The sequence below is a fragment of the Emys orbicularis genome, chromosome 4 (assembly GCF_028017835.1).
Source record: "Emys orbicularis isolate rEmyOrb1 chromosome 4, rEmyOrb1.hap1, whole genome shotgun sequence".
NCBI classification, from domain to species: domain Eukaryota; kingdom Metazoa; phylum Chordata; order Testudines; family Emydidae; genus Emys; species Emys orbicularis.
Window position 1 is genome coordinate 94392864 of NC_088686.1, and position 27659 is coordinate 94420522.

At 37.7% G+C, this 27659-nt stretch overlaps 1 protein-coding gene across 1 annotated transcript in view; it reads left to right on the top strand.

The window, feature by feature from the left end:
• Positions 1–27659, top strand: part of ELP4 (elongator acetyltransferase complex subunit 4) — a 268089-nt gene that overhangs the window by 22504 nt on the left and 217926 nt on the right. Inside the window, exon 3 of the mRNA XM_065403949.1 lies at positions 8195–8316. Within this exon, the coding sequence (XP_065260021.1) occupies positions 8195–8316 (122 nt within the window). The remainder of the gene's footprint in view (positions 1–8194; positions 8317–27659) is intronic.

Here is a 27659-nt window from a genome sequence, read left to right on the forward strand (position 1 = left end):
TCCTTAACTTGTATATAAGTTTGTAGCTACATTAAAATATACTACAGCTAATGCCCAGCTGGCACATTTGATTTCTCTATTAATGGGTCTTCTCTCATGCTCTAGCAGCCTCTATAAAACATCTTGCCTGTGCCTCCGAAGAGCTGGTAGCTTCCTCTTTAATATTACTGGTGTGAATCAGACAGCAAGGTGTACCCTGAGTGGTAAATATAGCCAACTGATGCAAAAGAGGAATAAAATTTCTATAATGTGCTCACTGAGCCTACTCCAAGCACAGAGTAAGAATTGGGAATTGGTTCCTTATTCTCCAGTATCAGCATGGCCTTACACTGAGTTACCATTTCTGTATATTGATAGCTATATTTTCCTGTCAGCTGCTGTAAGAGGAGACCAGAGAATAATGATGATAAACTAGTTATCTGCTCTCCTAAACTGCAGGGTCATGAGAGGATTTGTCATGTAGACAACATGGGTAACTTCTAGGTAAAGAATCTTTCTTGTGCAGTTTTATGCTTCACTAGTTACTCACCTGCCACTTAGCTGTGGAAATGTTCTTTGTTCAGAGAAAGTAGGGGAAGCTGTGGACTGTTTGTCTGAATTGCAATGATTGGACCCAGGAACAGAGTCTGCAGCTGCGGGATTCTTCTATGCTTGTGTGCCTTACCAGCTAGAGGTATGGTGCACAGTGAATGCTACTGATGGGAGTACTGTTTAGAATGGAAGCTAAACACAAAGATTTGGGGTCCTGCCTGAAGTGCCTACGGCTTCATGTGAGTAGTACATGCTTAAGTTTCAGTCCCCATCAACACAGACTGTTAGGATAGAGGTGGTTCTTTCAGAAAAGGAGACAAGTGGAGACAAATTTAAAGAATATAATTTGGGACATTTCACTTTTTGATTGCTACAATAAATTTTTGTTTTCAGATAAATTGTCGAGAACTTGCAAAATATTTTAACCATAAAAGAAACTAATTGCTATGCTGCTGAAATACCTGTACCAAACAATTTTAAAAAATCAGAGCTGTGTTCTTTAGGCTTTGAATAGTAACGTAACTATTAAAGCCTGGGTACAATGGACACTATCAGAAAAGCCCTATCTGAGTGCACTTTAGATCTTTTGAATACAACAAAAGTTTAGTGACCTAGAAATGAATCAATAAAAAGCTATTCTCTATATGACAAATTGAAGAACTGAGGGATCCTTACAGATGCATTGACTTTAACCATTCAGGATACATTGTTTGTAAAGGCTTTCTGAGACGCATTTAATCCTTTGAGTACTGTAGCAGACTGAGGTGTTTTGTATTTAGATTGCTCTCTGACAGTTTATTTTCCTATTCCCACTCTAAGTTCAGTATGATAGAAACCAATGTAAGTAGCCTAAAATAAAAGCTAATGTTAGGATGACATTTGTCACACTGAGTTAATTTTTTCTTTTTTCTCTCTCTCTTTTTTTTGACTAAATTGCAAGTTTATTGCAAAATATTGTTTTGGAGTTATCTGAGAAATTGAGTGTTCCTCAGACTTTAATGATTCCCACCTCTTATTAAGTGATAAGTATATCACAGAAAAATTTATGAAGCAACAAAACCACTCATGATCCTAGATGTGGTGGTGATTGGGGGATTGTAATACCTTTTTACCATGGTGTCACCTTCATATTCTTTGTAGTTCTAGTATTATAGGAATAAGAAATGATACAACCTACTGTAACCGGGTAGCCTGTTATAACAAGTACACATGTAAATATGTTTACTTAAATGATCCTTACTATCCCCAACGTCTAACTTTTTAGATTGCAAGCTCCTCAGGTCATGGACTATATTATTTTGTTCTGCACAAGTTGGAGCACACTGCTGATGATCAAGAAATAGATAACAACAATGGCACAGAGAGGATTCAAATACTATACACAATATCATAAGCTATCTTCAAAAAATGTAATATTGACTCATATTCCATAAACATGAGAAATCCTGGCTCCATTCAAGTCAATGAGACTCATCCCACTCCTACTCCAAAACCTCATGAGGAAAGATGGGCTTTGCAACATATCTGTAAGATTAATAAATTAATTAATAAATCCAGGCTCTGGTGGACCAAGAACAAGAGCATATTTCAAAGTTGAAGACCCCTCATGAAGAATGTCATGCTAATGGTCCTTACCGTTCTCCTTCAGATGGAAGAGGATCTAGCTGAATCACCTCCACTAACCATAACTGCATGGTATTATATGGAGACAGATGGTTTCTTTCAGATAACCAGGTCCCAATCTATTTTAATTTTTTATTGTTATACCATGTCATTACCTTGATTTCTGGGTAGCTAGAGTTTTTACGGTTAGGGCTTTAGATTTAAACCAGCATATTAAACTGCATGTAGAAGCCAATTTGTAGCCAGTTCATCTCATGTTCTGGTGAGAAGCACTCCCTAATAAAAATGTGACAAAGGCATAAATTATTGTAGCAAAATCTGAATTTTTTTTGAGAAAAGTCACACACCCCTAGGCTTGGTTGAAGGGGGGAAGAGATAGTCTTGGCTGTTGTTTTTCCTTTTGTCTTCAGGAGCAGCCAAAGATCTAACCAGACCTCAAAAAGCAAACTTGAGATATAAAAGGCAGCTACATTCCCTCCATAAGGGATACCAATGTAATCCTTACCAATGCTTCTGCTAGCTCCTTGAGTCTACTAATGTAGAGTTAGTCTTATCTGAGTTAAATCAGTGTTAATTTGGAGTAATGGTAAATGCTGTTTTAGTCATCTGAAACCAAGTGGGACATTGAATTTTTAGTAAATTCAGGTGCTTAGCTAACAACACAGGAAAAAGCTCAAATAAAGGAATTGTTTTACATGGTGAAATTCTGACTCTTTTTTTTCTTTTTCTTTTTGAAGTCAATGAAAATGTTGCCATTGACTTTAATGGACCATGATTTCACCTGTCTCTTTTAACATTTATTACTTAACCATAAGCATGGCCATACTGGGACAGACCAATGGTCCATCTAACCCAGTATCCTGTCTTCCAACAGTGGCCAATGCCAGATGTTTCAGAGAGAATAAACCAAGCAGGACAATTATCAAGTGACCCATCCCCTGTCGTCTAATCCCAGCATCTGTCAAAGGTTTAGGTACACCCAGTTGCATCCTTGACCATATTGGCTAATCGTCATTGATGGACCAATCCTCGTGAACTTACCTAGTTCTTTTTTGAACCTAGTTATAGTTTTGGCCTTCACAACATCTTCGCCAATGAGTTCCATAGGTTGACTCTGTGTTGTGTGAAGAAGTACTTTCTTGTGTGTGTGGTTTGTTTGTTTGTTTTTGTTTTTGTTTTTTTAAACCTACTGTCTATTAATTTCTTTGGATGACCCTTGCTTCTTGTGTTATGTGAAGGGGTAAATAACATTTCCTTATTCACTTTCTCCACTACATTCATGCATATACCCCCTTAGTCATCTCCTTTTAAAGCTGAATGGTCCCAAACTTTTTAATCTCTTCTCATATGGAAGCTGTACCAAACACCCAATCATTTTTGTTGCCCGTCTCTGTACTTTTTTCATTTCTAATATAACTTTTTTTGAGATGAGGTGATCAGAACTGAATGCAGTTTTCAAGGTGTGGGCATACCATGGCTTCATGTAGTGGCATTATGATACTTAGTGTCTTATAAAAAACATTAGGAAAGGTCGTAGCTATAACATTCTCTTAGCTTTTTTGATGGCCACTGCACATTCAGCAGATGTTTTCAGAGAACTACCCATAATGACTCCAGGATCTCTGCTTAGTGTGGTAACAGCTATTTTAGACCCCATCATTTTGTATGTATAGTTGTGATTATGTTTTCCAATGTGAAATTATCAATATTCGTTGCCCAGTCACCCAGTTTTGTGAGATCCCTTTGTAACTCTTCGCAGTCTGCTTTGGACTTACAAAATTAACCAAAATAGTTATCATCTGCAAACTTTGCCACCTGACTGTTTACCCCTTTTTCCAGATCATTTATGAATATGTTGACTAGCACTTGTCCCAGTACAAATCCCTGGAAGACCCCGCTATTTACCTCTTTCCACTGTGAAAACTAACCATTTATTTCTACCCTTTGCTACCTGTCTTTTAAACCAGTTATTGATCCATGAGAGGACCTTCCCATTTATCCCATGACTGCTTACTTTGCTTAAGAGCTTTTGATGAGGGACCTAGTGAAAGGCTTTCTGAAAGTCCAAGTACACTATATCCAGTGGATCACCCTTGTCCATATATTTGACCCACTCAAGGAATCCTAATAGATTGGTGAGGCATGATTTCCCATTACAAAAGCTGTGTTGACTCTTCCCCAACACATCGGGTTCATCTGTGTGTCTGATAATTCTGTTCTTTACTATAGTTTCAACCTGTTTCCCTGATACTGAAGTTAGGCTCACCGGCCTGTAATTGCCAGGATCGCCTCTCAAGCGTTTTTTAAAACATTTGGTATTAGATTAGCTATCCTCCAGTTATCTGGTACAGAAGTTGATTTAAGTGATAGGTTACATATCACAGTTAGTAGTTCTGCAGCTTCATATTTGCGTTCCTACTAATTAATTACTGTTTAACTTATCAGTTTATTCCAAAATCTCTTCCATTGGCACCTCATTCTGGGACACTTTCTCAGATTTGTCACCTAAAAAGAATGTCTCTGGTGTGTGAATCTCCCTCACATTCTCTGCGGTGAAGACTGAGGCCATGTCTACACTAGCACTTTTGTTGCTCGGGGTGTGTAAAGACACCCCCCAAGCGATTAAGTTTTGATGGTATAAGTGCTCGTGTGCAATGCACTACGTCAGCAAGACAGTATCTCCCGCCGACATAGCTACCACTCTTGGTTGAGCTGCTTTTATTATGTCGATGGGAGAGCACTCTCCCCTCGGCATAATGCGGCTACACAAGTGAAATTGCAGCAGCACAGCTATGTACAGTACATCTGTACTGCTATAAGATTGTAAGTATAGACATGGCCTGATGCAAAGAATTCATTTAACTTCTCCATAATAGCCTTGTTTGGCTTAATTGGTCATTTAGCACCTCAATCATCCAATGGCCTCACTAATTGTTCGGCAGGTTTTCTGCTTCTGACATATTTAAAAAATGTTTTTACTTAGTTTTTGTGTCTTTTGCTAGTTGCTCTTCAAATTCTTTTTTGGCCTGCCTAATTATACTTCACTTTTGCCAGACTTGATGCTCCTTTTTATTTCCTCAGTAAGATTTGTCTTCCAATTTTTAAAGGATGCCTTTTTTTCCTCTAACTGCCTTGTTTACTCTGTTTAGCCATGGTGGCATTTTTTTGGTCCTCTTACTGTGGGGTTTTTTTTTTTTTTTTATGTGGGGTGTACATTTAATTTGAGTCTCTATTATGGTGTTTATAAAAAAGTTTCCATGCAACTTGCAGGCATTTCACTCTTGTGAATGTTCCTTTTTAATTTCCATTTAACTAGCTTCCTCATTTTTGTGTAGTTCCCCTTTTTGAAGTTAAATGCTACTGTGGTGGGTTTTTTGGTATTTTCCCCACACAAGTATGTTGAATTTAATTACATTATGGTTGCTATTACCAAGCAGTTCCGTTATATTCACCTCTTGAATCAGATCCTGTGTACTCCCCCAACGGCACAACCTACTCTGTCATTCCTGTATATTTTGTCCTCTGGTATTACTGTGTCCCATTGATTATCATTTTTCTACCAACTTTCTGTGATGCCTATTAAATCAATATCCTCATTTAATACTTGACACTTAAGTTACTCAGCATTTAGACTTCTTGCATTTGTATATAAACACTTTTATAAAATGTGTCAATAGTTAGTTGTCTGCCTTCAAGTGCTGTAATTGAATGGGACACTTTTTCCTTTGGCTTGTTCTCTTCAGCTCTTATCTGAACTTTTTCAACTACTATCCTCTCCTCTTTACTAGGATATAGAGAATCCCTGTTAATAGATCCTCCCCTAAGGGATACCTCTGTCAGAACAATGTGCTCCTCCGTACCTGTCAGTTTTCCCCTAGCCCTTAGTTTAAAAAAATCCTCTGTGACCTTTTTAATTTTACATGCCAACAATTTGGTTCCATTTTGGGTTAGTTTCTAATAAACCTAAAACCCTCTTCCCTACACCATCTCATCCACGCATTGAGACTCTGCAGTTCTGCCTGTTTACTTGGGCCTGCACATGGAATGGGAAGCATTTTGGAGAATGCTACCCTGGAGGTCCTGGACTTTAATCTCTTTCCTAGCAGCCTAAATGTGGCCTCCAGGACCTCTCTCCTACCTTTCCCTATGTCACTGGTACCTACATGTACCGCAACCACCAGCTCGTCCCCAGCACTGCACATACGTCTGTCTAGATGTCTCAAGAGATACACAACCTTCACACCTGGCAGACAACTTACCATGCTACTCTCCTGATCATCACAGACCCAACTATCTGTATTTCTAAAATCAAATCCCCCATTGCTATTGCCTTCTCTTCCTAATAACTTGGGTCCCCTCTCCCAGAGGGGCACCCTTAGGGCAAGAGAATACTATGACATCATCTAGAAGGAGAGTCCCAACTATGGAACTGTTTCCCTCCAATCCAGTTTGATGTTCTCCTTCCCCGAGACTTTCTTCTTCCTCGATAGCACAAAGGCTGTCAGACTGGGACTGCTCTACTGTGTCCTGGAAAGTTTTGTCGGTGTATCTCTCTGTCTCATTTAGCTTGTACAGTTCAGCCACTCTGGCCTTACAAGGCAGGTAATCATACATGCTGCATTCAGTGCAATAAACTGGGTATCCACCACTCCACCGCTGGACTTCTGCTGCATTAATTTTACTCTTGCTGGGTTTTTTTGCTTGTCTTTTGTTTGTTTGTTTGGCAGGGGGTGTTTGTTGGCCTAAATTTAGAGAATGTTAGGTATATCTGGCTCTCTCATTCCCTCTCTAAACTCCCTCGCAAAACTCACCTGTTCGCTAGCTCCTCTCATTGCTTAGGAGCTGGCTTTTTAAAACCCTGTTCTCCTGGAGTAGCCCCACCCACTGGTTAAGGGCTCCTAACAAGGCTTTGATCCCTTAAAGAAGCTTTTAGCACTAGGCTCAGCATATTTCCCCCACTCCCCCTGCCAAACAGACCACACTATAAATTTCAGTCAGGCACGTGGCAAGCAGCAAACATACAGCAAACAAACAGATGACATTCACCCCAAGGGTTATGTAGTTGCTCCTCCTTCACCTGGAGAACTCCCTCTCAAAACTCTTCTCTATGCTACTCTTGTTTGCTGGCTTCTCTGGAGGAAAAAAAACAACTATAAACTCTCATGCTTCTGACCTTGTCTTTCATTTTGATAGGTTTACTTAGAGTGACTTTGAAAACAAATTGTCGACCTGAAGCTCTTTTGCCAACTAAAAATGCTTTTAAAGATTGAATTTCTAGAGACTTATGTTTTATATAAATTTTTCCATGTCTATTTGCTGTTCTTGAATGTGCACGCACACACATCTAGGGTGTGAGAACTGGTAAACAGAAATGAGTTGTTTTGGCACCACAGACAAATACTGATGTGTAAATAATAAATATATATATAGAGAGAGAGAGGGATGCCATTTCTTATTACTGTAGCTGGTATGTGTCATTGATGCTTGTGAAATGTCATATAAATTTTATAAAAAGCCATGACAACTTGATGAGTAGCATATAGTTCTATCATGCATAAGAAAGAGTCACATTTTGGTCTTTTGCTTTCCTGTTGACTCAAAAAGAAGCATTAGGTGAGGGAGCAGTTGAGTTCTTTGAGCTATTGCAACCTCAATTAGTTGATATTGGTGGAAAACTGAGTTGTGAAGAAGGCCTGGATCTTGTCTTCAGGTGGAGATTGCTGCTGGGATATGGACCCAGTGTATGTCAGGATGGTCCTAAAATGCCATGGCTGTGCCTTTTCTAGTCTGAGAAATCAAAAATAAAATCTCTCACGGAGTCATACATCTAAAGCTTTGGATTCATCTTGCTTAGCTTGTGCTTCTGGGTTCCTCACTGGCTCTTCATAGTTATAGGAGGGCTAGTCTATGAGAAGCAGACCTGAAGAGGTATTCAAAGAGCATTTGTACAGTGTTGGAAGAAACATGGGTGGGAAAGGTGGGACACACACACACACACCTTGCATTGTGTGACTAACCAAAAAACCCTCTATTTCCACAGAGGAAGATAAATACGGTATTTACTCCAACTTGTTGTTCAAGTATTTCCTCGCAGAGGGAATAGTCTGTGGACATAATTTGTTTGTTGCTTCTGCTAAAGAGGATCCTGCTGACATTTTAAAGGTAAAAAAATTGATACATTAGATTATAGTTTATTAATCCAGATATTTTTACAAACCTGTTTACAAAGTAAAGTTAATCCCTTGATTAATTTAATAAGGTTCTAAAATATATATTCTACATTATACACACTGATTTTCTTAGATGAAATTGTAAATAATGTATTTTCTTGATTATCTGTTATAAATAGTAATTAAGCTAATTTCAAAGTAGTTTGAAAAACAGTTTGGTGTGTCTCTCATAATTATATAGCTGCTGTTTCCTGTGTTTATATCTAAGAAATTTTAAATGAAATACTATCGAGAAACCTTGAAATATATAGATTTTGACCGATATACTACAAAGAGAGCTCTAAGTTTCCTTTTTTAATATAACTATTTTGTAATGATTAGTCATTTTTAATATGATATTTAAACAAAAAAAGGTAAAGGGACATTGGCAATCTTTAAATTTCATTTTTCTAAAATATGTTCCTATTACAATGATAACACCTAAGATTGCTATAACTGAGAAAATTTGGCAAAGTAGTAATCAAACTGGGGGAAAAGAAATATGGGTTGTTGTGACAGCAGCTTGTATGCACAATTTTGCCACTACTTTGAATACTGAGTTTCTCCCTTGCTAAAAAGATCCTTGTAGACCTCAATAAAAGTGCAAAAAACCTTCATAAGTGCTACACTTGTGCTTCTGCTATGTGTATCTTTCTGGAAGTGTATTATCTACATATGTGCGCTTCAGTGACTGTATTCCGGGATTGATCCTGAAATGTCCTACGCACTCTGTCTTTGGTTCCACAAAGCACATCCCATTGATGTTAGTGGGGGCCTAGTGCTCTGTACATAGTAGTGTAGAGCCTTTAATGGCGGTCAGCCTACATTACTTACATGAAGTCAGCCTGGGAGTGGCACTAGCAACCACTCGTTGCCTGGGAAGCAGAGTGTGGGGTACAGCATGGGGATACATATACTCAGTAGGAACCTATTCAGTCATTGCATTCAAATTCCCTCTGCTCTGTGGCCCAGAATGTACTTGGGTCGCTAACGCTCAGGAAACTTAAGACTTTTCCCAAAAACTAGCTTACTTAGCTTTTGGAATAAAGGGTTTTCAGATAGTTTGGATTAGAGGTCCTCTCCTATGGAACCTCTGAGCTTCTCAGGACTGGAACTCACCAAAAAGTCAAACTTTGGAGGACATTATATCTGGCCTTCATTGCTGGGGGTGAAAGTTGGGAAACGGAGTCACAAATCCACCTAATTTAGGCTTAATCATTTTTTGTCTTTATTTATATAATTTCAGACAGAATTGTTGTCACTTACAATGTCTGAACATATATTTTATAATAGACAAGATAGAATTGGTAAATGGGCCCAAGTTACCACATTCTGGGGCATTGTGAAGTTTTTCCATCTTCCAGGATAGTTGTCGCCTTCTCTGATCTCAGGGTCTGGTCCTTCTGTCCCATTCTTGAGTTTCTGGTGTAGTGTTTCTCCAGTTTGGGCCCATGTTCACTTAGGTCTTTTATATATGTCTATGTTGCAGATTACTTAATCTTTATCCAAGTGGCTTTTAGCACATCAGCCCTTTGGATTTTAGGTAACCCGTACACTATGCATGCGCAAGCTTCAGTTACCCAACTTCTGTATTTTTCCTGCCGGATTTGCAGTTTCTGGGTCATTTTGTATTTGTGACACCCTATCCTGGGTTATCCTGGAGAAAGGAGGTTTTTATATATCATTATATATTTTATTTATCATATGTTTATCATGATATGTTCTACTTACTTCTTTCAATACATGTTATCTTTGTTCTGTCACAAAACATTTTAATCAGAGTAGCAATTCTATGTAAAAGAAGAATTGACAAAACCACAGTTATGTCGGCCAAAGGTTTGGCCTAAATGTTGCATCAATTGTGCTCATTCACTGTACATAATTACAAATCATTAAAAATATAGCTATCAAAGCTCTTAATCTTACCATTAACAATTCTTCATTTTATATTTCAATGTTATAAGTCAATATATGTTGTTCTGTGCTACCCTTGATTTATTAGAAAGGGGCAGGAGGTTTATGGAAAACATGATGATTCTTTAACGTCAACATTTATCTTCTTTAAACGGATTTTTCATTCAAAGTCCAGTTTTGTTTGTGAATCATACAAAGAAACGTCATTAGAAATTTTCCCGTAAATGCATTTTGAGCAGTGTCTCAATTTTAGGGTCTTGATATTTAGTTTCTTTTTAATGGTATCCCAACATTCATGTAACTAAGAATTTTGGTTAACCGAGCTTTGGAGAATGTGAGGATTGTAGAGTTGCAGTCAGTGGAAAGACAAAGATTTTATCTTTCTTAAACCATGAGTTATATAAACTGTCAGTTTTCTTTAGATAAAATTATGGCAATGAGTTCAGCATGCTATAGTTTAACTAATATTTAAATAAACTATTGCATCTTAAAAACCTGTCACCGGCAACTAATCCAGAAAATGACTGACCAAAACAAGGACATTGACAGTTTGTACATACAGTGCAATGTTAAATGCTATAATTGCCCTGCATTAATTTTATGATGTATGATTGGGTGTTTCTGGAACCTGTAACCAAGACAAATATTGCTGGTACTGGAAAGGGGAAAAGACAATCTTATAGACCATAATTATCTTAAAACTGTGTATAACTAAAAGACAAGTAGAAGAAAAAAAGCCCCATCAGCTGCCTAAGATATGTTATATTACCACCCAGCAATTTATCCATCATCCTTTCAAAACATATTCATGCCTATTGTAGTCAAAGCTCCTTCAGGAAGTCAGCATTAAGATGTAACACTAAAAAATTACACCCCTGTAGAAAATCCTATAGAACAATATACATGATGTTTTTAACAGGATATTTTAAACATTTCAGAGCATTTCTGTTCAGTCAGTATACTTATCTAAAAGACAAGTCTCCACCATAAGTAAGAATGTACAAAGTGTTAGGAGTTTGTGTTAGAAGATTTATTATGGTATACTTCACTTCCATTATGTAAGAAATCGTAAAATAAAAGACTGGAGCCAACCCTTTGTTGAACTTGATTAGAGTGGGAATGTGAAATTGCCATTTTACATTTTAATATGTTTAATAAAATTTGCTACTGAAAAATGAGTAAAGTTAGGCTTGAAATTAAAATAAAGGTTTTTATATGTAACCTTGACAAAAAAGAAATATACAATAAAATATTTTATTTTGTTTCTTAGACCTATTCTCTTCATTTCACTGTGACTGCCACATTATAAAAATCCAATCAGTTTATTACTCCAGTCTGTATAGCGTGTGTATGTGTGTGCATGGCGGGAGGACAGACTTTAAAAGTAAACCACTGTTCAAAATATATGTCAATGGGTGGAGCCAACTTGGGGGTGTTAGATTCAAGCTAGAAGGATCAGCTGCTCAAGCCGTTTCAGCAAAATACTTCATCACATAGTGGGGAAAGAGAAAGATGAGACCCAGCTGCGGACTACCCCTTCCCCACAATGACCTTCAGACCCAGAACTGTGCAGGGGAGACAACCCTTCCCTACCCCTCATGATAGAGATATTAGGATCCCATATTTGCCCCCTAGCCGTATGGACAAAAGAAAGAAAGAAACTACATGGTAAAGCCAACCAGAGACACTGCTGCAGAAGTATTTTCAGCAGCAGGCATATTTGGACACAGATGATGTCATCCAGCTATGTTTTCTACAGTTCTACTCTCATTGTTCTTCTCATGTGCCAACTGGGTATATGCTCCAGCCCCTTCCCACCATCTCCTCAGTCACTTCTCTTCAGCCTACATTCACTTGTCCTTAATGCTTCTTTCCATCCTTCCTTTCTTTTCCTCCCCTTCCCCTCTTACCTCCCTCACCCTTCCTTTGTTTTTTTCCTTTTAGCTTATTCCTTCCTGTCTTCCCCCCACCATCCTTTCCCTAAATACATTTAATGTGTATAATAAAGTGCAAAAAACAAAATGCACCAAAAATTAAACAAAACAAACCCCTCTCTGTATAAAAATAGCCCAAATAATGTCAGCTCCTTATTGATTAAATAATACTTTTTTGAAAAACTCATGAAGTTGTAATTTGGTAATCTCTGAATAATAGCATAGGTGAAAATCCATTTGCTTTAGTACTTTTTCAATTGAAGCAATAGGACAATCGCTAAAAAAGGAGAATAAAAATTGGTATAAAATAAATTAAGAATTAACTGTTACAAAACTGTATCAGATATAGTTAAAGTTGTTTATATATTACACACTTATCTAGTGTCCCCATCTGTCAGATTTTTTTTCTGCCGTACATTTTCTAGCCCATGTCACTTTGTTCTAAATGTCTCAAGTCATGTGGTCTTCACTGCATTCAGAGTTATAGGAGGGCTAGTCTATGAGAAGCAGACCTGAAGAGGTATTCAAAGAGCATTTGTACAGTGTTGGAAGAAACATGGGTGGGAAAGGTGGGAGACACATTATTCTATAATCTAGTAGCTCTCACTGTTATAAAGCTTTTCCTAATATTTGCTCTACTTTTTCTTTAATGTTGTTCCTTTTATACTAGTAAAATCCACTGGTACAACTCCATAGTAAGTAATTCCTCTCTTTCCTTTTCTTTTTTAGGTATTTGTAGATTTATACATCACCTCTTAGTCATTGCCAAGCTATATGAATTTAACTCTTTTAAAAATTCCTTTAAATTTTTTTTGTTCTTAGAACGTCTTCTGATTTGTTAATTTCTATCATTGAGATGCTAGAATTTAATGCTGTATTTGGACTGTGGTCTCATGGAGAAGGAATATAATCTCGGAGTTTTGTGGTTTGATGTAAAGAAGAGTCGCTGTATGGAAGTGGTGAAAGGCCTCTCATTTGAGCTATTTAAAATTAGACTGGAGAAAGGACTAAGGCCAACATTATCAAAAGTGCCTAATGATTTTAGGTATCCAATATGAGATCCTTCAAAGGAGTCTAATTTTAAGAGGGACGGAGTCCAGCACTTTCTGAAAATCAGGATCCTTACTTTTGAAAATCTTGGCCTGAGGCTATGCTACAAAGAGCCATCTACACTGAAAGGGAGGTGGACTGGATGGCATAAGAGATTTTTTCCAATATATAATTTCTATAATTATGAAATCTCCATTAACTCCTGGATCCCAACTCACATTTCCCCCTAACACTGAATAAGTTTACAGGTCTTTTAATTTTGTGTAACTTATCTTGATGGGAATTTTACCTATAAAATAAAAACACTGTTCTCCCTTTGTATGCAACAGTATACAGTAATGTTTTAACGGCTATCTGGTTAGGAAATTAGTGATTATCAACTCAAATTACATTTCTCTACCCCTTTTGTAAATTATTAGAAGCCAGCATGAGGACACTTACGTGTGAAATTATTTTAGCAGTCAATATCAGGGGTCTTTTAGACATAAAATAAGAGGAAATAGAACACACCACCATAAGAAATTATCAGTATTCAAATAGCTGAAGAGAAAAATAATTCAAATTAACTGGAGGATCCCAAGGCAATGTAAATCTGTTGTAACTGACTCTATGAAACCAACCCCTAATCCAGCCCTCTTTCTCCCTCCCCCCCCCCCCCCCCCACACCTTTGAATTGCCCTTTGGAGGCCACTGCAGTCAACTGAATTAGGACAGCCCTACATCTGCTCAAGTTAGGCTGGGGACTGAAGTGACTCCTGGCAGCCCCAGGGAACAAGGAACTAAAAGGTGGTCTTAAAGCAACCTTTGCGCCCTCTCCCAGGTTTGCTGGTTCAGCAACACACACAAATATCAAAGGTATCTATTTTCATATCTCCGTTGCCTGGTCGTTTCAAAAATATCTAATCTGCTTTGGGTTCACTACATTTCTCATTCCTCCTATCCCCCAGTTTGGATGAGAATCTCTGAGTACCTATAAAGCTCATGTACTTGAGAGTATCTTTACATCTATGCTGCAGCCACGGGCATAATTTGTGGATCATATAGGCCTACCCACACTCTTTGTTATAGTTAGCTAAAAATAGAAGTGAGGGTGATATGGAGGAGGGGGGTGTAATATGTGCTTGTGTGGCGTGTGGTGTCGTGTCCTCACTTCTGTTTTGTAGCAAGCTAGCTAGAGTTCAAGCTAACATAGGTATGTCTTCAAAAGCTGCAAGTCACACCCACAATTACTATGTGGAAGTACTGTTTATCATCCTTAATTAAAGCAAAATAAGAGTTTTATCCAGGCTACGAAATGAACACTGAAGATCTAGTGGGCAAAAATCTGAAAACATTTGCTTACCTGGGCTTGGTGTTGATTTAACAAAAAGAGTGCTCTTAGGCTGAGACTGGAGATTTCATAGGTAGGGTTTGTCTTCATGTGGAAATTTATTGGGATAACTGTACCACTATGATTATACCAGAATAGCTCCCCATGTGGATAGACTTATTCCAGAATGAGCACCTTTTAGTTTATACTTTGAAAGTGACATATGCTAAATCAGAAAAAAAAATTCTTAATAAGTGTCCACACAAGGAATTACATAGATATAACTATGGCATTATAACTATACCAGTAAATTTCCTCTTGTAGACAAACCAGTAGATAAAGCTTTTCATCCAAAGGAGGAGTGACAAATCTGGGAAGAGTAATCTGACTGGTGCCTAAAACTTCCAGATTAACCTTTTGGGATGCAGATGTCCTAATTTAATACAGTGGTCTGCACTGTCTCCTACTGCAAAGGAATTCTTTGTGAACGTAAGGATACATGTTTACTTCAGAAGATGGCATTTTTAGTTATTATTTGGATGCACATCAAAGAAATTGAATCATTGGAAAATGTGTACAAGCAGGTTTGCATTCTGATTCACACTTTTGATGACTGTACTTTTCAAATTGCATGAGCTTATCAAAGTGACCTAGCTGATACATCTCCAAAGTTCCTGCTTAATATCAGTTTATAGGAAAGGTTCTGCCATCTCTTTTGATTATGCCAGTTCCTCTTCCCTAACTGAACTTCCACATTCATATCTTTAAAGAGTTGTACTTCTGAAACTTTCCTGTGCATCTCAGCCAAGTACACAAGGTTTCACTGTCATAACAGTACTACATAAAACTATAACAACATGCTGCTGAAGAAGTGAAGATGAAGGTCCCAAATGCTGTTTGGGCCTGAGTGCCAATAGTGAGCAATTACGTTTATCACATATATAGAAATCTAATTCCAGGTTCTACTATTAGAAGGTGAAGCTTGTATTCGCCTTCATTTTCTTATTGAAGTCTTCTTCCACCTTCTGTTATTTCTCTTTCTGAAGAAAAGATAGCCATTTGGTAGTGTCATCAGAAATGAAGAAGAATTAAATATTTAATTTTAGATTTAATTTTCAGCTTTCTACAACTTTTAGAAGCTGGCACTAGCATGTGCCTCCAAATTTAAAAGCTAATTGTGTAGGATCTTATTTCTTCCTTGTTTTCTTTTTCGTGTATATTTGGTGAATAGAATGTCTATTTCAAGCCTTCCTACAATTATAATTCAAGATAAAACTTGAAACAGGGAAGGCATGAGTGTGAAAGAGCATGTTTATAATGGGGAAAAGGTTCTTTGTTTCTCTCGGAGAAAATAACGTTGAGGCCATTTTTAAACAAGGATCATGCAAGAAGGAGTTCAGAGTTGATTCAGTCCCTAATCGTGGAAAGATTTGCAGGAACCTAAGAGAACAAATGTTTAGATTTAAACTCCAGGTTTCATGACTGCTGTTCATTGCTTGCTTGCTTAGTGGGTTTTCTTTTCATTAGATCTTTGTTTTTGATTTAGAATATCAAAATCTATAATGTCATATCTGAGAATATTGAATCACTTACATAATTGCTGGGCGCATAATATTACACATGATTACCAAACATACACTAAAAAATATAACTAAAAGACCAAATTATAAAAACAGAGCACTTCGGTCAGCATTTTGTTTCCGTCTTACATGTAGAAGCGTTACCAAATTGTATTTTAAAATCAAACTTTTCAGAATTGTCATGTTCAATTGATGCAATATAATTCCTGCTACTCATTTACCTCAAAATGTCTCTGTGAGTAAGTTTTTCAAAAATCTGTTTAGATCAACACTGTTCATCCTGCAGCAGTTTTGCCAAATAGCATGTGCACTAATTTCAGATGATCTAAATCTAATCCAGGGGTTCTCAAACTTCATTGCACTGCGACCCCCTTCTGACAATAAAAATTACTCCATGACCCCAGGAGGGGGGACCAAAGCCTAAGGGCAGGTCTTCACTACAGGGGGGGGTCGATTTCAGATACGCAAATTCAGCTACGCGAATAGCGTAGCTGAATTCGACGTATCGCAGCCGACTTACCCCGCTGTAAGGACGGTGGCAAAATCGACCTCCGTGGCTTCCCGTCGACGGCACTTACTCCCACCTCCGCTGGTGGAGTAAGAGCGTCGATTCGGGGATCGATTGTCGCGTCCCGACGAGACGCGATAATTCGATCCCCGAGAGGTCGATTTCTACCCGCCGATTCAGGCGGGTAGTGTAGACCTAGCCTTAGCCTTCCTGAGCCCTGCCGCCCTGGATGGAGGGGCCAAAGCCCAAGGACTTCAGCCCGAGGCAGGGGGCCTGTAACCCGAGCCCTGCTGCCCAGGGCTGAAGCCCTTGGACTTCAGCTTCGGCCCCGGGCAGTGGGGCTTGGGCTTCAGCTTCAGGCCCCAGGAAATCTAAGCCAGCCCTGGCGACCCCATTAAAATGGTGTTGTGACCCACTTTGGGGTCCCAACCCACAGTTTGAGAACCGCTGGTCTAATCACTTTCTTTAAAGCAAAGTCATCACAGTGATGATCACAATGGTCCCTTCTGTCCTTGGAGTCTGTGATTCAGTTCTTGTATAGTTTTAAAGAAAAATAAATGGATTAACCAAAGATAATGCTTATCAGGCCAGTAATACTATTCAAGCAGAGGGGCAATATTTATTTGGAATAAGGAGAAGTCAAACAAATGGCAAAAAGGAACAGTCAGAGAGGAAAATCCTACATGCAATGATCAAAATAGTGAAAAGCTGAGCTGCCACACTTTTCTGATGAATTAGGTATTATATGGCTTGTGACAGTAAAGTAAATACTACTGATCGTATGCTTCCTTGAAGTGATTATTTATACTGTGTCCATTATCACTTTAGCAATGATGAAGGAAATTAGGAAAAATATTTTCTGTATTGCTCTGATCCTGCAAAGATTTAAACACATGTTTAAGCCTATGAATAATCCCACTGAAGCCATTGGGGCTACTGACGTCCTGAAAGCTTAGCATGTACATAACATTTTTCAGGATTTGGGCCTCTGATACCTTCAACTTTTTCAATGGGGCTCTCCTTGTTACTCCTATTGTGGTGTTCTCCTTTTTATTTTATTCATCCTGTCCTGTTGAGATTTTCCTGAACTAATTCAGAGAATAATGAAAGAAAAAACAGATTAACCTCCCCTATGTATTCCTAGTTTACATGTTGTTGGAAAGAGTTATGGTGACAGGAACTCATGAAAAAGAGAAATACATGACTCTTAACCCATAGACTTTGCATATGTATGCACATATGTATAGTAGAGAAAGAACTTTTCAAAATGAGAAAATCTCTGGTCACATGATGGATCTGTAGTCACTGGCAAACTTCCATTTAGTTATCTTTTTTTTGAATACATGTAAGGGAGGATTTGTTTGCCCTCTGATTCAGATTTAACTTCTATTGGCATCCATTCTCTACTATGAATGTCCAGAAAAGAATATGAAAGGAACTAAATCTCACCTGGAGATGGAAATGAACTATTGTATGGGCGTGGGGCATTGGCGAAAATATATTCTGTGTCCAGTCACTTGTATTCATGAACAATAGTACTTGTCTTCAAAAGTGTTTCCAAAAGAAATGGAATCCTCTTCAGTTTTTCTTGGTTAAAATAACAATTATGTAATACATTATTAAAATGAAGTATTTACCCTTCCTGACTGACCAACTGGTATCCTTTAAATGCTAAAAATTAACATAATGAAGAAGCATTTATATTTGTGTGGGTTTAAAACTACTTAAATATCGCTGCAAATGGAGATCAACAGTGAGTCATATCCTTTAGTTTTTTTCTTTTCTTTCAAACATTCCGTAATCACACCTGTGGCAATAACTGCTTTGCAAAATACACTTAAAAATAAAGCTGTTTTGAATAACTATTTATGTATTAATAAATAGGATAATGTTTAAGATTCTTTAGTGTTAATTATGCAGTTATCAAAACCTGCAAGGTTCAAAGGATTTTATTTAAGAGGGATTTCACATATAGCCTGGATTATGGTGCTAAATAATAGCACAGTAGTACTTCTGTAGCATTGTAAAATAGCTTAGAGAGAAGTATGATGTCTATAGTTGGTGTAATGCATTGGTAATTAAGAGGGTGTGAGGTTAAGCTTCATTAACTGCTGTGGGATTGTATCTTGAGTTTCATTATGCCCTGGAGGACATAAGAAGTGAGAGAGGTCAAACTGTTAGAATCTGATTTTGCTTAGTGCATCTGCCAAAACAAAGCAAGCAAAGTAATGTAGCAGCAAACTCATAAAGACATGGATTATTAATAATTTGGATTATATGCATTTTTATTATAGAAATAAAAGTTGTATTAATAAAATGTTTAATCCTAGTTGTGATAAAACTTTCATTAGTTTTGGGTTTTAGGAAATCAAATTACTTTAATTACACTGTATATTGACAAATACGTCAGAAAACTGGATTTTTTTCTAGTTCTTGTTTTTGTGATTTTTTTTTTTATACAAACCACAATAAATTGTTCTTATTAACTTTAGCAATTATCCACCTTTTATATTTGCGTTCTACAGGGAGCAGAGTTGTGCTTTAGGGGTTCTCAGGAATGGCTACTCCCGTTTGTTTTGTTTTATTTTATTTTATTCACTTGCACATTGCCACTTGCTTTGTTGTCTATATACCAGCACCAAGTACACCGTAGCTGGAAGCACTCTTTGTCAATGAAGATCTGACCCTCATATGCTGTTTCTTCTAGCAAGGGAGAATATAACAGTTGTCAGGAGACATTACATCCTGATGCCACAAAATTAAAAAGTCCCAGATCTTTTCAAAGCTGTGCTATGGAGGAGCTAAATACTTTTAATTAAGCAATGAGGCTTACAAAAGTACCAATTTCGTTTTAATAACAAACATGATTATTTCCAAGCTCTAAATGAGCTTTCTTGAGATAAATATTTTATTAATCTTGTATTGTTCTTGGATTGTGGTTTCTATCAGATGAGCATAAACATATTTGCTTAGTACAGTTTAAACACTGTCATAATCCTGACTCAATTTTTTAATTAGTCCTGAAAAAATAATTCTAGTATACCACCATGACAGCGGAATTTATAATTTCAGATGCTTTTGATGTGGGGGAGTGGAATGATTTGCAAAACATTTTTAACAATTTAATAAAGCTATTGGAAAATAATTTTGTGTTTGAAATAGTACTGAATCTCTGAAAAACTGATTACACAGTTTTGATCAAGCGTGGCTTTTGTGTTCATGCTCCTGCACACAGCCCAGGCCAGGAACCATCTGAACTCAAAGCACTACAATGTTGCTTTTATAAGGGTGCATCCTACATCAGACTTCCTGGTGGAATGTACACGTCACCTGCAGCTGTAGTCACCAGTTCCTTTCTGAGCAGGATCAGTGTAAAAACTCTCTATTTGCAACCTGTGGCCAGTTCAACTGCTGATGCTTGCTTTTTCTGATTGTGTGGGGGTGAGGCTTTGTTCCTTTCTCACTTGTCCCTTCCACAAATGATTTTTGTATACATGACCTGCTTTACTCTTTCCATGCACTTTTTTTTTTTTAACGTCTCTGTTTCACATCTTTAAGAAGTATTCCTGGATGGATCCATTGTCCCTTGTAGACAGACATCACTACTATAATAGGTAACTGGGAGCCTATCGTAAGTGGCTCAGTTATGAATAGGGTGACCAGATAGCAACTGTGGAAAAAAAATGGGACAGGGGCTGGGAGGTAATAGCATCTATAAAAGAAAAAGTCCCAAAAAACGGGACTGTCCCTTTAAAAATGGGACATCTGGTCACCGTAGGTATGAAATGTACTCATAGATGTTGTCACATGTAGTCTAATCCTGGATGCAGTGCTCTAGACATGTCTACCCAGCAGTTCTCAAACATTTTTCCTAACAAGTGCTTTAGAGGATCTAACTGTTGAAGTATCAAGCAAGCTAGTCTCACAAAAACTGAGACAAAAGACTATATCTGTATACATAGTTTATTGGGTCTGTCTTACAAACTTTCTCCTGTCAAACAACAGAGGCTCTAACCTAAACTTTTACATGAGGTGTGAAAGCAAGAGCACTGAATAGTATTGTTCTCTCCACTCCAAACGCGCACACACCCGCCAGTCAAAGATTCCTAAGCTCCCTCATCAATAGCAAACTCTTTTAAGGTATTGAAGTGTTCTGAAGTGTACCTCATGTTGGCAGTTTTGCACCTTTGCCTGTCAGAGAGAGACATAGTGCTTTTTATCTCCTAAGGCTTCTATCACTTCAGGAGCATCCATTGGAGCCACAGAACTTGCTCTGGAGGAATTGTCTGGCTATACCGAAAGAAGAACAGGAGACACTTGATATGGTTTCAATCAGGCAACAACTTTATTATTGGATGTCAGGGACTACCCAGCAGAAAACAGTGAACAGTATAGGTAACTCCATGATCATTTCAATATCTAGTTGGAGGCTTCCACCAACCCCCCCCCCTCTTTTCCATCCAGGTCCCACATCCAACCCATTGCTGGGATCTTACCATCCCCCTACCCCAAATGAGGTTTAAGATGGGCTATAAGTAATGCTACAATTTTATCATGGAGGTCGCGGAAGTCAGGCAGCTGGAAGCTGCAGGGTACCCCCACCCCCCGGGGGAGCCAGGAGCTTCAGGGTACCTGCACCATCCATGGCAGTAGGGAGCTCCGAGGCAGTGGGGGTACCTCACAACTCCAGGCTGCCACGGGCAGCAAACGGGATCCCGCAGATGGGACCCCAGAGCTCCCAGGCAGCAGGGTTCCTGCAGCTCCCCAGAACTGCCTGCTGCCATGGGCAGCAGGGGGTACCCCGCAGCTCCCAGCCTCCACAGGCATTGGGGTACTCTGAGCTTCCAGGGGCTAGGGGGGACCCCACAGCTCCTGGCCGGCCCCCACAGCTCCCGGCCTCTGACGGCAGGGGACCTCACAGCTCAGAGCTGTGGGGGAGGGGATCATGGAGCTCCGAGCCCCCATTGCTGGTGGGAGCCCCTGTACCTCCCAGCCAGGCTCCCGCAGCTGCCTAGTGGCTCCCCATTTTGTGATGGATATTTTTAGTAAAGGTCAGGGATAGGTCATGGGCTTCCGTGATTTTTTCTTTATTGCCCAAAACAAAAAGAAAAGAAAACAAAAAAGCAAGGCTCTTTCTGGATCACTGTGACCTCAAATTTTTATCTGCAAGAAAATTTCAAGATAGTATCTCTGGAAACAGTCATGTTTCTCCTAAAGGACATGACTCTGGAACTGACCGATGTTTACATGCAGATAGGAATAGATTTTAGATTTCTTATAGAGTAACCATGTCACCAAATCTTAGTACTGCTCTTTGGGTGAGCACTCACACTATGTGTATGTTTGGCATTAGTGACTGTATTTCTACACAGGATTGGAATTTGTTTTCCTGTATCTAGGTAACTGACTAGTCAAATAACCTTACACCTTAAAATTTAAGCACCATCTCTGACTATTGGGGAGCTGGAGTCACTAGGATTCAAAATAAACGACCTGCAGTCTCACCTTGTTCCCCCATGGCAACTGGAGTACCTAAAAGGTTTGGTTGACATGGCACAATTCAAAGGCTTCCCACCACAGGAAAATATCTAAACATTGCAGATCTAAAACAGGCCTTGCTGGAGTTAGCAGATATCAATAAGAACCCGATGGCCACAAACAGTAATATAAGTAACCATGTGTCCACATGAGGAACCTTCATTAGGTCCAAAAGCTCAGAGATCAGAAACCACACATTGCTATCTCATCTGGGTGGTGGATGCCCTATGAACAAGGGATAGGAGTTGTTATTGGGCCATAAGTATGAGATTGGACAGATTCACTCAAGGTGTTCCTGGTTTCTATTTATATGGCAGGAAAGGATGACATAATTTCAGACCAATTTAAGCTAATAAGTAGTGGACCTCTGCTATTGGCCAATGTAGTGAATCAGAGCTTTCTTGAGTAGGTCACACCAGAGAGAGATCTGTGCACAACTGCCTGTTAAAAAACAATCAGTAGTCTTCCACCTGTGGGATATCTTTCTAGTGCTTTTGTCAGAATGCTGAGGATGGATGTTTAGGAATACTTTTCCTCTGGTTGCAAAGGTCCTGACCAATTTCAAAATTTCCATGATCTTACTAGCCTGCTACTACTGGAGACAAACATGGCTCTTGATACTGTTGAAGATGCTGGCTGATTATGTCATACCGAAGGTCCATCCATATCTGATCACCCTGGACCTGGATATTTCTCCACATCTGAGGTCTGTGATAATCTCCACACCTTCCACATAGCCCCATATATGAAGAATGATTGGCTCTCTCTTAGTCTGTGGCACAGGAATTTTTTTAATACACCTTCCACCTGAGAAGAATATACTGAAGTAGCTCCTTCCTCATTATTGCCTCTTGAGGGCATTTAATCTCCCTTAACCCTTCCCCCTCTATTATTAGTGTAGGTGGAAATAAAGACTCTACCTGAAAAACATGGAAAGCAAAGGGCCTGCATAGTGTCCTATGCACCACTTAAGCCTACATTTATCATAGAGCAGTATATAAAGATAAATGTCCCTTTCTAGAAGTAAAGAAAAGGCTTTATTCCTCATTAGTTAATTGTGACAAACCAGAAGTGTGAGTAATAAAGATGCAGTGTTTCTAGTGTTTACTAGAGGAAAAACATTCTCAATGGACTTACGAAAATGTTAATGCATCTTTTTGTCTATGTTAAAAGCGAATGATAGGAAATAGAATCTCCTTTCTTGAAATTTCATCCTTGCAAATGACACAGTGGTTGACTAGTGATGTTACAGTTTGAGGTGATAGCAACAGGTGTGTCCCTGCTTATGTCAGTGGTAAGATCTAAAACAATGGCAAGCTTAGGGAGTTAAGTGAATGCTTAGATAGGATTTATACTAATTATGATCTGTTGATGGCCGTTTTTGATCTGTGCCTAGGAGTTACCGTATTTTTTTTTATAATTGACATAATGATGACCCTATCTCACAAAAGTTGTGCAGGTGTTACCTGAAAGATTTTAGGAGATTTTAATTAATGTGCCAAAAAGACACCTGGGAAACTAATTTTAATTTTGGATTGTAGAAACTTCTAAAAAGTGAATGAAAACTGATTTTTAAAATGTATTTACCATCTAACAATATTCTGAGTTCTCGTGTACCAGTAACTCTTAATTAGGAAAGATGTCATCATTTTTGTTTATTTTATCAGGAAATAACTTTATAATACTAGAAAATGAAAATAAAAATAATGTGTATAGTGGTATCAACTAGTTTCAGTAGAATTTTCCAAAAAATATTTGATGGAAAATAATAAGACTGCTTAAGTACTATAATTTGACCTTCATTTTTACTGTAGGTATCTGAATTTGTAAATAGGTAATTGTAGTAATCAGCACGTGGATAGTACCTGAAAGATGAAATATTGTGGAATCCCATGGTGATATCTTTTATTAATTGGGAAATATTTTATGTTTAAAATTTAGAAGTAACATAATGGCTTTGTAGATGCATACATATGTGATATGCTGGTATAATTGTAGTGTGTGTTCTGTTGGCCCACCATTATAGTTACAGCTACTTCAAAACTTTCATTAATTCCCTGTGTTCGGTTACTCCTGTCAGAAACCTTCATGTTTGGGCTAAAAATTTCTATGCTTGTTCTGTCAGAAGTGATATATGAAACTTTAAGTTAAAGCTATTTAGTGCTTTGCTGACACACCTACCATAAATGTATTATCTCTGTTTAAGCTGAAAATTCAACATTTTTAATATGAACTTATAGTAAAATTCATTTTACAGTATTCTTGTTCTTGTGAAGTTAGAAATATAATTACAACAAAATCTGTGTACAGGTTTTGTTGTAAAGAAAACAAGATTGTGTTTTAAAGAGGCTATAATCTAATGGTATTTGAACTTTAAGGCTGTTTGCAATAGTTCCCATTAAAAGTACAGACTAGTGTAACTCCTACATAAAAGACAAGAAACATAAAAATACGCTAGCATTAATACAATTTAAAATGCTCAGTTTTTACTCTATTCTTGTCAATAGGAGATGTTACACTGACTGACTTCAGTGGAAGCAAAATCAAGTCCCAAGTATGTTTCATGAGATAAGGCTTGTGATACACTGCAATAATAAATAATTATAGACGTATACCTTTTGTTAGAGGAAATAAATTCCCTTAATGCATACTTTGTAATAATCAAATTCATAATAATAATTTATATATGCAACATTTAAATCAAATATGTATTAGACTATTCTGGTGATGAAGCTAGTGTAAACATGAAATAATTGAAGAAATATATTGCAGTGGCCATGCATGTGTATCTAAGCTTGTAGAAAAAATTGTGTGTGGTAAAGTAGCATCCAGCTAGATAAATAATAAAACTATTGTGATGCGTATAAACCAGGAAAAAGAGTTGAGGTTTCATTTTTAGCCTTAACTTTTGGATTTCTTGGTTGTATAATTAAACATTTAAATTCATAGCCTTAAAGTTTATCTTAAAGTGGGATAATCTAGGTTTATGTGTGTACAGTTCTTATTCTTTGTAGTCTGTTCTCACTCAGTATATGAGCTGATGTGAGCTCTGATGCTATTGGGAGTTGCACAAGCTCTTCAAGAAGGAATAGATTCTAGTTTGTAAAGTGCCTATTTATATAGAAATAAAGGGTGGCTGTGGTGGTGTTATTAGTAAGTGGAAAGTCATTACAGTGGGCAGACAAAAAGCAATTCAATTATCCCAGATTTTTGCTAATGTTTGGACAGAAAATATAGTGAATCTGTTTACAGAACTTTTGCAATTAATTTGTATCAAAAGAAAAAATCTATCCAAGCCTCTGGTTTCCCTCAAAGAATGTTGTTGTCCTCCTTGGAGTGCTGATACAAAATAATGGTCATTGTGTTACTTACACTGATTTCCGAAGTACATAGGCAGGCCTTCCATTGCCTGTTACATTTTATATCAGAAGTTTGTATTGCCCAAAAAATTACCATGAGAAATTAAAAGCAGGTGTTCAGTTATGTCAAGGATTTTATTTTCATTCATAATAAAAGTAAACCCAACAAACTACAGGTATACAAATATTCAATACAGGTGGAAGTATCTACCTTTCTTACTCATCTCTTCCTTTCTTTATAGCAATATGTGAAATGTATTTCCAGTAGGACTATATTCTATTCAATTAATTGCACAAATGTGGCAGTCTTTTTTAACCTAGTTAATATTATAATAATACCTAATTCCTAGGACTGCTCTGTACTCTGTTTTGATAAAAGCACATACTGTGACTCAATAACAGGTGTAGCTTTAATTTATAAATCCAAATTAGGCCACATATCCTTTCAGTGCTATTCTGCCTCTGATGGTTTTTATTTTTTTGGCAGATCTGATTCTGGGCAGCTCTGGTTGTGGGATTAAGTTTTCGTATCCATGTGTCTACCAAATACAGTCAACATCTGTGCCCAATAGGTCTCTACTTTCTTGTTTTTATGTTTTATTCTTCACCTCAGTCTGGCTGTTCTATCCAATCCAGAACAGATTTCCTAGTTGTTTCTTCCACATACTAACACTTAGCCTTAACGGTAACCTGTTACACTATGTTATGTAAGCTTAGTTCTAGTGTTTATTTCTCAACATTATGAGACTGCTATAGAGTGCTTTTGCTTTAGTGAAAATTGGCGATTTAAAATGGGTCTGTAATACTGTTTTTTGCTGAAATTTTATAATCTTGGTCTATTTTTAAAATGGTTTAGATCATATTTGGCCTGTCTCTAATCCTAATTTTCAGAAAGAGGCCCCCACCCCAAAAACAGTTTGCAACTGGAAGACTTGTGTAGTTAAAAGACAAGTATCAATAACCAGCTTGTGATCCTAGAAAGCATGGTAGATAAGGACAAGTAGCAGAGACCTCCCCAAACTGGGGTACAGCATTGGCCCCTCAGAAAAGCCATAAATTGATGTTCTGGCGATATACTTGATCAGCTTCACTGTAAAATCAGTGTCTGAAGCATTGCTTGTGCTCTGTGATTTCATTCTTCCTTCATGTTACTGTCTAGTTATGCCTATAGCATGAGTGGGAGATAGGAGACCTGGTTTGGTTCTTGTCTCTCTCTTAGATTTTTTGCGATGAATCAAAAATCCAAGAGGAAAGGGAGAAACTCCTAGAATGTGAACAAGAGATGGAGAAAAATAAAAATTCTAATTTAAAGTAAATTACTTTAATTTAGTGTGTCAATTGTATGAGAGTTTCTGTTACCAAATAATCAGATTGATTCACAAAAGAAACTCTGAGAAGTTCCCCCCATAACCAAATTTTTGTTTTGTTTTTGTTTGTATCCTCCCATTTTAAAACGTGTGTGAGGGTAATAATCTACGGCCCCCCTCCCCCCCCAAAAAAGGAAGAAAGAAATGAGACCACTGAGCTGCATATAGACAGCTTCACGTTGTTTATTCAGTAAAGATATGGAATAAATTATATGTGAGAAATTAGCTCATGATATGCTCATTTGAGATTGTAGTACATGAATAAAAATTATAACCACCCCTTTTAACCAACCTATCTCTTGTTTTGAGAATGCATGAGAACAAGGAGTGTAAACACATAAAACAAAATATACACGTTTTGCAGGAAGACTGAATCTTGGCAGAACAATAGTCTGGCACAAATGTCTGCTGTTAACCCTTCATGTGCAGAGATCCATGTCATTTAAATATGTATGCAGGGGAATGCAATACCAACCACTTAAACATGCAAAATAAGTGTGTAACTATGTCGCACCCACTGCCATGAGGCAGTAAGATCACATCAGTACAGTCTAAGAAATACTATCGCACTATAGTCTAAGAATCTAAGAAACATTTCTGTATTAAAAACAATTTAAATTAAACAAAAACTATAAAGAATTTATTCATATTTTGCAATAAGCTATGTATCTGAGTGACTTTTCTCTGTCTTGCTTATATGTTTAGTCTGGTGATATGGCATATGAAAAAAGGACACA